Source organism: Schistocerca nitens, chromosome 1 (genome assembly GCF_023898315.1).
Source record: "Schistocerca nitens isolate TAMUIC-IGC-003100 chromosome 1, iqSchNite1.1, whole genome shotgun sequence".
Taxonomy (NCBI): Eukaryota; Metazoa; Arthropoda; class Insecta; order Orthoptera; family Acrididae; genus Schistocerca; species Schistocerca nitens.
Window position 1 is genome coordinate 641840949 of NC_064614.1, and position 16330 is coordinate 641857278.

The window sequence follows — 16330 nt, forward strand, 5'->3', positions numbered from 1 at the left end:
TCATTTTAACATCAAGCATATCACATACTTTCCTCATCACTGTCAGCATCTTCTCGATAAAGCACTGGTCCATCACCATCCTCTCTTATCACATATGGCCTTGTGTTCTCCTTATTTTCCATTGTACATGGCAGAGGGATTCCGAATCTCACAGGACGAGCACTGAAACATAACATCATATTTTTTTAGAAATATTTTTTTTCTATGTTAACTGTTATTGTCTGACAATGTAATTCCAAATTTAAGTGTCTGCTATGGGTAATGTTGAAGCATGTGCAATATACAAGACTATGACAGTTTAAAAGAAATAATATTTATTTAGGATTAACACTTCTTCCTTTTTATTTTTCTGAAATTTCCTAACAACTCTTTTATTCTAGAATTGTGAGAATTAGTATGTAGACTGCAGAAAATTGCAGACAGAAGTTGTTGATCTTCTCCCAAGAATAAGGATAGAGAAAACTAAACCCACCCAGTCAGCATAGCGTTACTTGACTGACACCATGAAAACAGTTTATCAGAATAACTTCCTACAAAAACTTGTGTTCCAATAAATATAACCTCCTGGTGCCCTTCCTGATGCTATAACATTACTTAATTTAACAGAAAAAATACAATGTAACTCTGCAGCCAATAAGCTATCTTTCAACTGCCTTTATGTTTTTTCTGAAGTGTGAATAGACAATTAGACTAAAATCTGTTTAATTATGTGTGGTCAAAGTTACGAGGTATCAGACAAAATGTCATTAATCCAGCACTCTGATTCTATCTGGTTTTCAAACACAGTCTGTCTCACAGGTTAATGTTCTATATGTCACACTAGACAAGAAGGGCATTTAGATTATAAATAATCAAAGAAATGTTTCTCCAAGTAGAACTTCTATGTAACAAGAAATATTAGTCAGCAGAACATACTATCATCCTGCAAGGCATTGACTACCATCCAACTGGCCCTGCTTCTTCCTCTGCCAAAGACTTCACTGGAAAGTAGTACTGGAGGGACAAGTGCTCAGTACAACATTCTCTCTCTTTCAAGTAGTCCATAAATTGACATCTCACAGCTGAGTGAAAACTATTCCAGTTCGCTCAGAAAGGTAAAGTCCTCAGTGGAAGCACTGACTGAAACAGTCTATTTCACTTGACTGTCAAACATCCCAACTACTCATCTACATATACAGCTATATGATTACTCTGCTATTCACAATAAAGTACCTGGCAGAGGATTCAATGAACCACCTTCAAGCTGTCTCTCTACCGTTCCACTCTCAAACGGTGCACGGGAGAAACAAGCACTTAAATTTTTCTGTGCAAGCTCCGATTTCTCTTATTTTATCATCATGATCATTTCTCCCTTTGTAGGTGGATGCCAACAGAATGTTTTCATAATCGGAGGAGAAAACTGGTGATTGAAATTTCATGAGAAGATCCCTTCGCAACGAAAAATGCCTTTGTTTTCACGATTTCCACTCCAATTCACGTTCATGTGTGTGGCACTATCTCCCATATTTTGCAATAATACAAAATGAGCTGCCCTTCTTTGAACTTTTTCAATGTCATCCATCAGCCCCACCTGATGCGGATCACACACTGCACAGAAATATTTCAGAATAGGGTGGACAAGTGTATCTTTAGTAGACCTGTTGCATGCAGATCACACACTGCACAGAAATATTTCAGAATAGGGTGGACAAGTGTATCTTTAGTAGACCTGTTGCACCTTCGAAGTGTTCTGCCAATGAATCACAGTCTTTGGTTTGTTCTACCCACAACATTATCTATGAGATCGTTACAATTTAAGTTATCTGTGATAGTAATTCCTAAGTATTTAGTTGAATTAACAGCCTTCAGATTTGTGTGACTTATCGCATAACTGAAATTTAGTAGATTTCTGTTAGTACTCATGTGATTAACTTCACACTTTTCTTTATTCAGTGTCAATTGCCACTTTACAGATATCTTATCTATATCATTTTGAAATTCATTTTGGTCATCTGATGACTTTGCAAGGCGGTAAATGACAGCCTCATCTGCAAACATCTAAGATGGCTACCAAGATTGTCTCCTATGTCATTAATATAGATCAGGAACAATAGGGGGCCTGTAACACTTCCTTGGGGAATGCTGGATATTACTTCCGTTTCACTTGATGACTTTCCATTTATTACTACGAACTGTGACCTTTCGGACAGGAAATCATGAATCCAAGCCAAGCAACTGAGGCGATATTCCATAGGCACGCAGTTTGGTTAGAAGACACTTGTAAGGAACTGTGTCGAAATCTAAAATATGGAATCAGTTTGACATCCCCTGCCGATGGCACTCATTACTTCAAAGAGCTAGTTGTGTTTCGCAAGAATGACATTTTCTGAATCCATGCTGACTATGTGTCAATAAATCATTTTCTTCAAGGTGCTTCCTAATGTTCGAATACAGTATATGTTCCAAAACCCTACTGCAAATCGATGTTAGTGATATGAGCCGGTAATTCAGCGGATTACTCCTACTTCCCTTTTTGGGTATTGGTGTGACTTGAGCAATTTTCCAGTCTTTAGGTACGGATCTTTCTGTGAGCGAGTGGTTGTATATAATTGCTAAACATGGAGCTATTGTATCAGCATACTCTGAGAGGAACCTGACTGGTATACAATCTCGTCTGGAGGCCTTAGCTTTATTTATTTAAGCTGCTTTGTTACACCAAGGATATCTACTTCTATGTTTCTGATCTTGGCAATTGTACTTGATTGGAAATCGGGAAGATTTACTTCATCTTCTTTGGTGAAGGAGTTTCGGAAAAACGTGTTTAATAACTCTGTTTTAGTGGCACTGTCATCAGTGACTTCACCATTGTTATCACGCAGTGAAGGTATTGATTGCGTCTTGCCACTGGTGTGCTTTATGTATGCCCAGAATCTCTTTGGATTTCCTGCCAGATTTCGAGACAGAATTTCATTGTGGAAATTATTAAAAGCATCTTGCAATGAAGCAAGTGTTACATTTCAAACATATGGAAAACATTGACAATCTTGGGGATTTTGCATTCTTTTACATCTGGCAAGCTTTTTTTGCTGCTTCTGTAACAGTGACCTGACCCGTTTTGTGTACCATGGGGGATCAGTACCATCATGTATTAATTTATGTGGTATATATCTCTCAATTGCTGTCGACACTATCTTTTTGAAATCATTCCACAACTTTTCTATGCTTACATGATCAGATCGGAAGGAGTGAAGACTGTCTTTTAAAAATGCATTAAGAGCATTTTAATCAGCTTTCTCAAATAGATATACTTTGTATTTCTTTTTGATGGTTGTAGGTGTTATGGTATTCAGCCTAGCAGCAACTGCCTTGTGGTTGCTAATCCCTGTATTCATCACAGCACTCACTATTTGTCCAGGATTATTTGTTGCCAAGAGATCAAGCATGCTTTCACAACCATTGACACTTAAAGTGGGCTCATGAACTAATTGTTCAAACTAATTTTCTGAGAAAGCATTTGGTACAATTTCGGATGACATTTTATGCCTGCCGCCAGCTTTAAACATATAATTTTCCAGCACATTGAGGGTAGATTGAAGTCACCACCGCCTATCATTGTATGAGTGGGGTACCTATTTGAAATGAGACTCAGATTTTCTTTGAACTGTTCAGCAACTGTATCTTCTGAGTCAGGGGTCAGTAAAACAATCAAATTAATACTTTAGTCTGATTGTCAGGCATAGCCTCTACCCATACTATTTCGCAGGAACTATCTACTTCAGTTTCACTGCAAGGCAAACTACTTCTGACAGCAATAAACACTCCACCACCAACTGTATTTAATCTATCCTTTCTGAACACCGTTAGATCGTTTGAAAAAATTTCGGATGAACTTATATCTGGCTTTCGCCAGATTTCTGTACCTACAACTATTTGACTTCAGTGCTTTCTGTTAGGGCTTGGAGCTCCCTTTCCCAACACAGCTACAACAATTTACAACTGCAATACCGATCGTTTCTGTAACTACCTTACTGTATTTTACCCGCACCCTTTTAGATGGATGCCCTTTCTGTGGTTCCCTGAGACCCTCTAACCTAAAAAAAAACTGCCCAGTCCCTACCACACAGCCTACCTGTGTAGCTGCCTCCTGTGTGTAGTGGGCTCCTGACCTATTAAGTGGAACCTGGAAACCCACCTTGGCACAAGTCAAGGAATCTGCAGCCTACATGGTCACAGAACTGCCCGAGCTCTGCCTTAATCTAATCTCTAAAGCAAGACAGGCAGTCTTTACCATTTCCACAGAATCTCCTTGGATCCAAAGCGACACACATCATTGGTACCGACATCATACAGAGACTTGGGCAATATCATCATCACTGTAAGAAAATAATGTTCTTGGCAATAATATTAAGCCAAGTTAGTTCACTCTAAAAACATAAAAAAAAAAAAAAATAAATAATAATAATAATAATAATATCCACATCAGGGATCATTATTCACAGGCTCCCTGTTTTGCATGAAAGTTATATTTCAGAAATGTCTAAAACATCAAAAATACTTTAGCATTTTCCACTCGGCAGATGACATTTTGTTTCATGAGTCTGTGACAAAATTACAGGTAGCAGCAATTCAAATTATAACTGCTGTTTTATCCTGTCTTATTTAATCTCATTTCATATGGGATTTTGAGTGATATTTTTAGAATGCAGTCTTTTAAATAATTTTACATTCACACCTCTACCTCACCTAACATTTCTTCACTCTAGAGGGAAATCCTTGTAGCAGAAGATTGTCACTCATTGTTTTTTTTATGTATGGCTGTAATTACTCTTCCATTTACCTTTTAATATACATACACTACGTGTATTTATCTAAACTGTGCAAACATAAAAGGGGATAGAAATTAATTTAAAAAATAAATTCTCCAAGTTACTATAAAATATCATATTAGCTAAGAAAACCACAGATAAAAGATTTTAGTCATTTTTCAATCAAAAACCAGCTCTCATGTTTATAATCCAACTTACTATTTTGATGGAATACAATGCATTTAACACATATGATCTCTTGAATATTTATTTTATTTAGGCAGGTGCCATTTTAGAAGTTTTTAATGCACATTTGTTTGGAATAAGTTTATAATTATGTTACCAAAGCTGTTACCTTATCCTTGTTCGAGGTCTAGAAGATGGCCTTCTATGCAAGCATAAGAAAAGTAAGAGATAAATTACAATCCAATCACTAATTCAGTGCAAACATTAATACCTAAATATTTCTTTAAATGTCAACAAAAACTCAGTATGCAACACTGTACTGTAGAACCACTGAAACTAAAGTAAAAGTTGTTTTGCAACATCCAAGAAAACAGTGACCTATTAAAATTATAACTAATTTAATAAACACAGTTGTGCTCACATTTCAGTTGTTAATTTTTATTTTCAGATGACTGGTTTCGATCTTCTAAAGAGATCATTGTCAGATCTACATTTCTTGATGACAGTAAGAATCGCTGACCCTGGAGCAGGACCATCCATGCTGGCATGGAGATCACCCCACACCAGCATAGATGGGCCTTCTCCATGCCAGCAATTCCTACAGTCATCAATGAATGTATATCTGACGATGATCTCTTTAGAAGATCAAAATTGGTCACCTAAAAATAAAGGTTAACAACTAAAAGGTGGCCATGACATTATAGTAAAAGTAATTTTTATACTCAAGAAAATATATGAACTATCCAATATGGTTTTTTAAGACTAAGATGATGATGGCTGAGACTCATTTGTGAAGGCAGAGCTATTTGTGAAAATTGCAGCCTTGTGGTGGAAACATGTAAAATATGAGACCTTTGTTAAAAAATACTTCAGTCACAATTTACTGATACACTATGTGATCAAAAGCATCCAAAAACCTGGCTGAAAATGACTTACAAGTTAGTGGCATCCTCCATTAGTAATGCTGGAATTCAATATGGTGTTGTCCCACTCTTAGCCTTGATGACAGCTTCCACTCTCACAGGCATACTTTCAGTCAATTGCTGGAAAGTTTCTTGGGGAATGGCAGCCCATTCTTCATTGAGTGCTGCACTGAGGAGAGGTATTGATATTGGTTGGTGAGGCCTGGCATGAAGTCGGTGTTCCAAAACATCCCAAAGATGTTCTATAGGATTCAGTTCAGGACTACGTGCAGGCCAGTCCATTACAGGGATGTTATTGTCCTGTAACCACTCCGCCACAGGCCGTGCATTATGAAAAGGTGCTCGATCATGTTGAAAGATACAATCGCCATCCCGGAACTGCTCTTCAACAGTGGGAAGCAAGAAGGTGCTTAAAACATCAGTATATGCCTGTGTTGTGAAAATGCCATGCAAAAGAACAATGGGTGCAAGCCCCATCCATGAAAAACATGACCACACCATAACACCACTGCCTCTGAGTTTTACTGTTGGCACTACACATCCTGGCAGATGACGTTCACCGGGCATTCGCCATACCCACACTGCCATGGGATCGTCACATCGTGTACCGTAATTCATCACTCCACACAATGTTTTTCCACTGTTAAATCGTCCAATGTTTATGATCCTTACACCAAGTGAGACGTCATTTGGCTTTTACAACATGATGTGTGACTTACGAGGAGCCGATCAACCATGAATTTCAAGTTTTCTTACCTCCCGACTCACTTTCATAGTACTTCCAGTGGATCCTGATGCAGTGGGGAATTCCTGCATGGTGGTCTGGATAGATGTCTGCCTATTACACATTATGAGCATCTTCAACTGTCAGCGGCCTCTGTCAGTCAACAGACAAGGTCAGCCTGTATGTTTTGTGCTGTACAAATCCCTTCACATTTCCACTTCACTATCACATTGGAACAGTGGACCTAGGTATGTTTAGGAGTCTGGAAATCTTGTGTACAGACATATGATACAAGTGACTCCCAATCACCTGACCACGTTCGAAGTCTGTGAGTTCCGCAGAGCACCCCATTTCGCTCTCTCATGATGTCTAATGACTACTGAGGTAGCTGATATGGAGTACTGGCAGTAGGTGGCAGCACAATGCACCTAATATGAAAAACATATATTTTTGGTGGTGTGTGGATACTTTTGATCACATAGTGTACATCACTACCTATTTTGGGACCTAAATTCCTGTGGCAGCTGATCCTCTGTGCTGACGAAGGTAGCTTTCCACCAATATACAAATGGTCAGCAGTTGTTTGCTGTACATTCTTCAGTTTATTATTTCAGGAAATAGCAGCTTTTAAGGAGCATAGTGCGACAACAGTGTGAAAGAATGAGCAGAAGAGAACTAGATAAGTCAGATACTTGGCAGATGACTGGAAATTGCAGTACCGGCACATAATAAGACAGTCGGTTCATCAACATGTCACTGATCATGTGCCTAAGAATGTATTAAAGTCCAATGTGATATAAACAGTAGTTATTTAATATACATGAGGAAGAAGCAGCTTCTTTCATACAGCAGATTCACACTAATTTATACATCTTAAATTTAGCTTCTTAGTGTACAAACATTTCACAGCAATAAACTGACAGTTAATATGCTTCAATTTGTTAACATATACCTTAACCTGTTACACAGCCCTGAACGTTCTCTTTTTAATAAAATATATGAAACATAATGAATGAATGAGTGAATGAATGACTAACATCAGAGGTTCATCTCTAGTATCGATGTAGCAGTACGAAACAATTATATATGTGCCCTTCCCTCCTCCTGGAGTACCATACAAACCCAGGCAAATCAATGGTGTCCTACACCTTCAGTGCCCCTACACTTTCATTCAGGTAAGTCTTTTCACTACATTTAATTAGAGACCAGACAGAAAGAATATTAACATTTAATTATTATCAAAATCAATGTGGTCACAGACAAGAGTTCTAGCTCAGATGTAAAATCAAATCATAATAAATTGATCTATTAAAGGGATCTCTTCAATAATCACCTGAAATATTTTATTGAAAGCACCTTAAATGTGAATAACGATACCTGAATGAGAATTGAAACACTATTTTACAGAATAAGAATCCACTAAGACCCAAAAGGTATCCAGAGAAAGTGGCCATAAGTGAGTGAGTTGTTCTTGAGTGAATGTGTGACAGTTTTCTGCCTCTGAAGAAGGACTTTGTTCAAAAGCTGAAATATTTCTAGTATACGTTTTCGTTGTACCTGTCTGTGACTTAACCCCTCTATGTGGTGAGTATCAGTCTGTGTTTCCCATATTGTTATTACTTCTTTTTATATTAGTACAACATAGCTACTTTGAAACAACCACTGCTCTTCCTCTTACATTGCTCAGCAGATGTTTTTAAGTACTATTTCATACCAAGTACCTATGGAGCCAAGGACATATACAAAAGCTGAAATGGGAGGATGGCATGGGTGGGACGGGATGGGTGGGGGCAGGGGAAGTAAGTACTATGTGACAGGGGGAAGGTAGAGAAAATGAAGTCCAGTTTCTTACAAAATAAAATTCAAAGCCACTGAAAAACTGTAGGCCTATTTTGTAATCAGCAAACATATTTATGATTTTGATGTTTCATGACAAATGGTTTTTGTTTACTGATTAGATCTTACATCAAGAGCTGTATAGTTGCTAAAAAAGTTAATACCCATTTAATACGAGAATTAGAGTTACACAAATTTACTTCTGTGAGTACAAACATTATGATGAATTATAGAAAGAAATGTGAACATACAGTCCACCATCTCGTCTTGCTGTTACAGGGGTTCTACAAATCAGAAAAATTAAAACAAAATAGCTGGCACCTTGACACAAATAATTATGTGTTTATTGGCAGTGAATGGCCTCCTCAGATGTCTCCTTTCAGTGTGAACTACAGTAAAAACCACTGCTGTAGAAAATTTTATATATTTATATACCATATGCTTGAGTGTGTCGTCATGTGTTATGCAGACACACCTCATTTCCTTTCAAAAGTGTTAAGTCTTGAGTTTCTGAAGCTGAGAAAAGCCATTTTCTGGTAACTACTTGTCAGTGAGATTTGGGAACATACAAGACATATTATGATATGTACCACTTCCCAGATTTTAAAAAAAGCTACATTTTTTCAAAAAATAACAATGTACTGTTTTAAAAAATATTTTTGTTGAAGCAATGACACTACTGCCAATTGAAAACCACTCAAAAAATTGTCAGTGTCCCTATTACAGAACTGCAGACATTGTTGCAGTGCAATAGACAGAAATTCCAGGATGGAACAAAGAGCTTGAAAGGTAGTGTAAATACTATTTTCTGTTACATGTTTCTATGCTCATAACATCAGTCCATTATAGATGAGTGGTTGCCTTTCCCTTATTTCACTTGATATTGAATACAATTGAGCGTCGGATTTGGTTATGAGCTATGCACAATGTCATTTTTCATCGTCACATTTAAGGGTTTTTCTATGGAATGCCTTGACACAGAGCAACTCTTATCACACTTGTGACAACACTGCCAAAATTTTGACATTGGGTACAAACATTTTTCTATTGCCCTTAACATTTAATGGTTTCTTTATATCTCTATAGGAGAATATACACGTCACTCATTTATGGCAGTTTGTTGATTTTCACAGACCTCTTTGATTCAGTTTCGTTACCTGATTAAAAACATTAAGAAACTGGCCAGTAGTAGATAATGAATACTGAATCTATTTTTAAGGGCATGTTAGCTGCAGCCATTATCTCATTTTTAAGTCATTCAGTTAATTTATATTGAAACATATTGCAGTATATCACATAATTGTATGCTTTAAAATTTATTTAAAATACTTTGTGAATGTGCACTTGGTGTGATAGCAGTATCTTTGCCTCAAGTGGCTGCCATCTAGAGAAGCTATATTACTTTTCAAAGTCAGTAGTGCCCAAGGGCAGTGTGACAGGATCATATACATAAATGATATGGTGGACACCGTGGGCAGTAATCTGTAGTTGTTTCCAATAATGCTGTGGTGTATGGTAAGGTGTTGAAGTTGAGTGACTGTAGGAGGGCACAAGAAGACTTGCACAAAATTTCTAGTTGATGTGATAAATGACAACTAACTGTAAGTGTAGAAGAGCCTAGGTTAATGCTGATAAGTAGGAAAAACAAACCCCTAATGTTAGATACACCATCTGTAATGCCCTGCTTGACACAGACACATCATTTAAATATCTGGGTGCAACACTGTAAAGTGATACAAAATGGGACGACCATGTGAGGACTATGGTAGGGAAGAATAATGGTTGACCTTGGTTTATTGGGAGAATTTTGAGAAATTGTGGTTCATCTGTAAAGGAGACCACATATAGGACACTAGTGCCACCATTCTAGAGTAACGCGAGAGTTTGGAATCTGCACTAGATCAGATTAAACAAATATATCAAAACAATTGAGAGGCCACCTGGTAGATTTGTTACTGGTAGGTTCAAATAACATGCAAGTATTATGGAGATTCTTCAGGAGCTTAAGTGAGAATACCTGGAGGGAAGGCTATTTTCTTTTCAAGGTGGACAATCGAGAAAATTTAGAGAACCGGCATTTGAAGCTGATTGTGGAACAGTTCTACTGCCACCAAAATATGTTTCACGTAAGAACCACAATGATAAGATACAGGAAATTAGGTCTCACACAGGGGCATATAGACAGTTGTTTTTCCCTTGCTCTGTTTGTGAGTGGAACAGGACAGGAAATGACTAGTAAAGTTACAGGGTACACTCCACAATGCACTGTACAATGGCTTGTGGAGTATGTATGTATATATAGATGTAGAGGGATTCCTTGCTACTTATGGCAGTGAGTCACTGATTCATTGTGGATTATAAATGTATTGCAATATTGCTTAAGATCCCACTCTCTCTCATTATCTCTTTCACACCACTGATGTTTACTGATTGCTCATTCTTTTCAGGTATGATGTGTTTTTATGATACAATAAAAAAGTATTATCCTGCTCATGTGTTCTCTTGAGTATTCACAATTAAACCTCAATCTATAATTAGAAGACGAACTTTAGATCACCTTATGTGATATGTAAAGTTAATTAAAGTGCCTTCAGCACTATTTTGTTTACATTTTATAGTTTGTCATGCCTTGTTCATATTTGGCATGCAATTTCAATTAACATACAAATAACTATTTATCCTTTTGTGGCTCAATTTAGAACCTGCATTTTAATTAATGATGTCAAATTAGTGGCTTTATCTATATGGTTGTAGAATATTCAGTAAACAGGATTGCCAGCAGATAGGATAACCATGGTGCATAATACTGATTCTATTTCATATGCATCTGTGAAACAGTTCTGCACACCATAACATACCAGGAACTTGAGATGAAACAAATTGAAGCAATTTCATACAATAATACAAGAGTTAAAATTGTATTAGTAAAATGGTAATGGAGTTACTACTGTCTGGGTAATAGGAACTTCTATCAATGAATATAACAGAAAGTGAATATCCTGAAGATTTAGAGAATGAAGAAAGAAAAGAAAATTAGTACAGAAACTGAGAAGATATAAGTTTCTTTACCCCAGTTTATAAATGGTTTAATGCTTTCTGCTGCTTACATGTTCAACATTAAAACACTCTTTCAAACATTAACCAAAATGAAAGGAAATATATGCACATATGCGCAACCCTACCCCCCCCCCCCCCAACTCACATTCACAATCTTACATCTCTCACTAAGATCAGAAAATTTCCTGAGTATCTATGACATATTGCTTCTAGCAAGTGTTTGAATGATATGAGCTACACACAGACTTACTTGAAGGACGTATGGTCCTGGCGCAGAGTGAGAGGCCTGCTTTCTTGTGTTGGTGTGTTCTGTGGAGTACCTGGACCGCTCCCTCCTGTATTACTGCCTCCACTACCTTTCTTTTTCAATGCAGACTTAAGCGGCACAGCATGGAACTTTGGTTCTTTTGCCGGTATCTCCTCAACGCGTGTCGTGTCTATACTTGGATCAGGCTGTGGAACACGGAACAGGTAGTGTGCATCGTCTTCATCACCTTCATCATCTTCATCCTCACCTTCATCGCAGCACGAGCCCTCATCTTGATCTGATAAATAATTTCAGTATCACAAACACATCAAAAAATACACACACACACACACACACACACACACACACACACAGAGAGAGAGAGAGAGAGAGAGAGAGACAAAATAATTACGTTTCACCAGAACCCCCAATTAAAAAAGTCAGCTGCAATATAATGAGTGTGTGACCTACACAGTCAAATATACAAACAATGAATTATTCTTTGATGTATTGTTTATTTTATTTACACAGGCTCATTTTTGCTTCCTTTTAATGAGGTAATCAAATACCTCTTATAATTTATTTCAAATCCTTTCCACGCAAAATAATCAAACAGAATTCCATATTGGGATGGAAAAAGAGGAGAAGGTACAGACACACAAGGTAGGAGAGAGATAGGGGATAGGAGAAACAAGATATAATCATTTTGATACGAAATATTTCAAGTAACAGTTAGCAAATGCCCACCAATAAGAGGCCTACATTTAGTGATTTTGAAACAGACATTTATTGCACTATTCTTTTCTTACATATATGTAAAACAGTGTGCATGGTTATACAATTTTATTAAAAACGTGTTTCTTCTCAGCACAGTTCCAAAACCAAGCATGAAATTTGCTCAGTTTATAAGCTAGCAGTTCAGACTACTTTAAAAAAGAAAAAGAATGCCTGTAGCAGACAAGTCAAATGAACTGAGGGAATAAAGAAACTGTATTAAGTTATAACATTAGGTTATCATGCTTACACAGTCAAAACTTAAGCTTCCAGTAACTTGGAATAAACATTTTTTTCCAAAATCATTGCTACTTTTTGAAACATTTGCCTCCTACTGGAATCAAAACATTACTGCCTCATTAATAAAAATGTGATCTCCTGGACTGATGTGAGCAGTCAATGATTTTTTCCATATTTGCTTCACTGCTAGGTCCCTTTCACCTCAGGAGCACTTTAGATGCTGTAGAAGGTTTACGTATATTGTTGTGTTATCTAATGTGTATGATGGATGCAAAAGTTACTTAACTTCTGCATAGTTCTTCTTGCTACTTGGGTCTTTGCACTGCCCTGATTATCATTACTGCTACTAGACAATATGCCCCAGTTTTAATCAGTAACACATTTCTTCCAGATGTGTACAATACACTTCAAACTGCATTGTTTCAACAGTTTTCAAGAGGTAATAATCTAGAATATGCATGGTGCACTTCCATAGCATCACTTATAAAGAGTGACTTACAGCGAGTGTTCTGGACCTCAAATTAACCAGCTATTTTACTTGAACACCTGAGATTGTACATTGGTGACACAGTTCAGTCATCAACTATTGCCAAATACTGCTCTCCTGTGTGGCCTAGTAGTAGCAATGGTAGTAGTGATTTCCAATTAAATGACACAAAGGGAATAATCACTGATAAGTCAAAAACATCACCACTCTCTAGCCGCACGTCTTCTTTATTTTTTCACCACCCAATCTCAAATGACAACCTGATGGGGTTGAATGGGTTCTCAATTTCATATCCACAAAGGTTGTCTATTCACATTCTTGTACTGGTTTCAATATCTGATGTCAAGCATACATTATACATTCTTGTTGTATCCTGCTACTAGTGCAAGTGAGTACGAGTGTGCCAAGTGTAGTGTTGCTGTGTGTGTGTACTTAAATCAACTGCCAACTGTCTCAGCATGGGCCGCCCACCAGAGTCTGTCTGTAGGAAGCATGCACTCTGCACAGTCTCCACTATGGCATCTACTGGTGACTCGCACCTATATAAGTGTGGATTAGCGCAGTCTCATGCTCAATACGTTCTTTTAGTTTGTACCACTCACATCAGTTGTTCTGTGTATTGCTTATGTTGCAGCTTCTGTATGATTCTTTTGTCTTGGTTTGTGTGGAGTTTAGAGAGTCTTATTTTCGCTATTATTCAGAGGTTTATTCATAAAGACAAATTTGTGTTACTTACATCAGTTTTGTGTATTTCTTGGTTACTACACATTGGCGATGAGGATGAAATAATCTTGTAGTAACAAATTAAAACAAATATGGCTTCATTCATAAACTTCTGAACAATAATGGAAATAAACCTCTCATATCCCCACACATAAAAAAAAGAATCATACAGAAGGTGCAACATAAGTGATACAAAGAACAACTGATGTGATTGGTACAAACTAAAAGAACTTAGTGAGTGAGAGTCAGCACTGCTCCACACATACGTAGGTGCGAGTCACTGGTAGACAGCACGGCAGAGACCATGCTGTGTGTACACTGCCTACAGGTGCCTTTCAGTGGCCAGCTCATGCTGATACAGTTGGTAGTTGATTTAGGTACACACGTCCAGTGACACTACACTTGGCGCGCGCACACACACTAGTAGCAGGATACAGCAATTCTTGACCTTGCTTTTCTCTTTTACAACATGCCTCTGGCTCTCTCTCAATTAAGATGTAATCTGGATTGACCGGCATAATACATGGTTGCCTATGATGTATTCTTCAATGGGAATTTTCTTGCTCTTAAAACTTTCCTATTTGTTGTCCTCAAAATGTTCCAGTCTTTTTTTTTTCCCTTAACAATCAAATTCGAGTAATAGATATCTACATTCCAAAAGAAACTATCTTACAGCTATGCTTTCTTGCGGACAGTGATATTATATTTTCAATTTTCATTTGCCAGTATTGTCCTTTTCTTTACAAAAGACTCATTTGCTTCAGTAATTCTTCTTTATGTAACTATTTTCATGTCTGCTGCAGCAGTTATAAAATATCATAAGAAATCCTGCAGCAAATGAAATTTTCCTTAAAAATGACATTCATTTTATTTCTTATCACAACCTGCTTCTGTGTTACATGGCAAGCATAAACTAAATTCTAAAAAACTTGCATATTTTACATGTGAAAAGACAACTCTCCATATCATGCAATCAACAGCCAATCTCTAAAGATCCAGTATAAGGACACAGTCCAAAAAATTAATAACCCCCAAGAGACATCATACTAATACTGAGTATCATCATCTCTAGCCTTGATATTTCTCCAGGTATCCATATAAAGCTGAAGCCAGCTGTTGCTTAGATATTGTAGAGCCACCAATTTTTGGAGATGTTGATTGCTTTGTTTCACACTGTTCCAGATCATCCCAGACATTTCCTGTAGGAATAAGATCTAGTGATTTAGAGGGCCATTTGAGGTGCAATAGGGTGTCTCATTGTTCCTCAATCTATAAACTTACACATGATGCCCTTTGAAAACAGTTGTTGTCATCTTACAAGATGGGTGTGTCCACAGCACACTCGTCATGAATATGTAGGAGAGGGAACAAGTGTTCACCAAGAAAACTGAAGTAAGCATCCTGGTTCATATTCATGGTAACCTGAATGAGTAGACCCCAGTCATTCTATGCAAAATAGCCCAAGAACATCACAGAACCACCTTCAAATGTCCACTGCATAACTGCATGCAGTTCATCCAGACAGTGGTCAAGATGGATCTGCATTTGCTGACAACATCAATTCCTCTATCAGTTATCACTGACAAAGCATGACACTCATCTCTGATCCCAGTCAGTTAGGATCTATTCACAATCACTGTTCTCGTGTCATGTTACACAGTTACGAGACACACCCCATTCCTTGTAGACACTTTGGACAATCTGCACCAATGGTCAGCAAATAGGGCACTGTCATTTACTGGATGGTCATAGGTACATCAAAACATGATAGCTCCTTTCCACTATGTTACATTCCCCATCAGTCTATCCTACTGTGCTATTTCCATGCAACTGACTGGCACGTACACATCACTTCACTGCCACAACTTATGTCAGTGATAGAAGGCCACAAGACTGCCTGGTTTGTGCTCCAAAGTGCTATTTTAAAGGTGACCACTGTGTCATCCTCTGCCAATGTCATCACTGGATAGGGTATGGAGAAGTCATAAGGTCGGCACACTGCTCTCCTGGTCATTGTTAGGTTTCTTGACCTCTAAACCACTACTAATCAGTCAAGTAGCGCCTCTGTTGACCCCATGACCATGAATGCACCCCATACCAGTTCTCCCATAAAGAGAAGATCCACATGGCAGTCAGCCAAGCTGACCACCAGCTACAGAGGTGGAAAGCAAGCCATGCAGTACTGCGAATGATGACAGCAGCTTGTTTTGATGGCAACCACACACTGGGAGTGATTTTAAATCCATTTATCTGTGGTCATTATTCCTACAGATTCTGTTTCTTTTCATTTTGATGTGCTGTTATGACTCAAATATCGATGGTAACACACATCTTATACTAGCATATGCT

General features: G+C 37.7%; 1 protein-coding gene across 2 annotated transcripts in view; it reads right to left on the bottom strand.

Moving 5' to 3' along the window:
* Positions 1-16330, bottom strand: part of LOC126258120 (phosphatase and actin regulator 4B) — a 781085-nt gene that overhangs the window by 11136 nt on the left and 753619 nt on the right. The window contains exons 6-8 of one of the 2 annotated variants that reach the window (XM_049955616.1): positions 11761-12055; positions 5140-5172; positions 29-162 (exon numbers count right to left, since the gene is read on the bottom strand). In XM_049955616.1, coding sequence (XP_049811573.1) covers positions 29-162; positions 5140-5172; positions 11761-12055 — 462 coding nt within the window. The remainder of the gene's footprint in view (positions 1-28; positions 163-5139; positions 5173-11760; positions 12056-16330) is intronic. The other variant, XM_049955617.1, reaches the window with a different exon arrangement.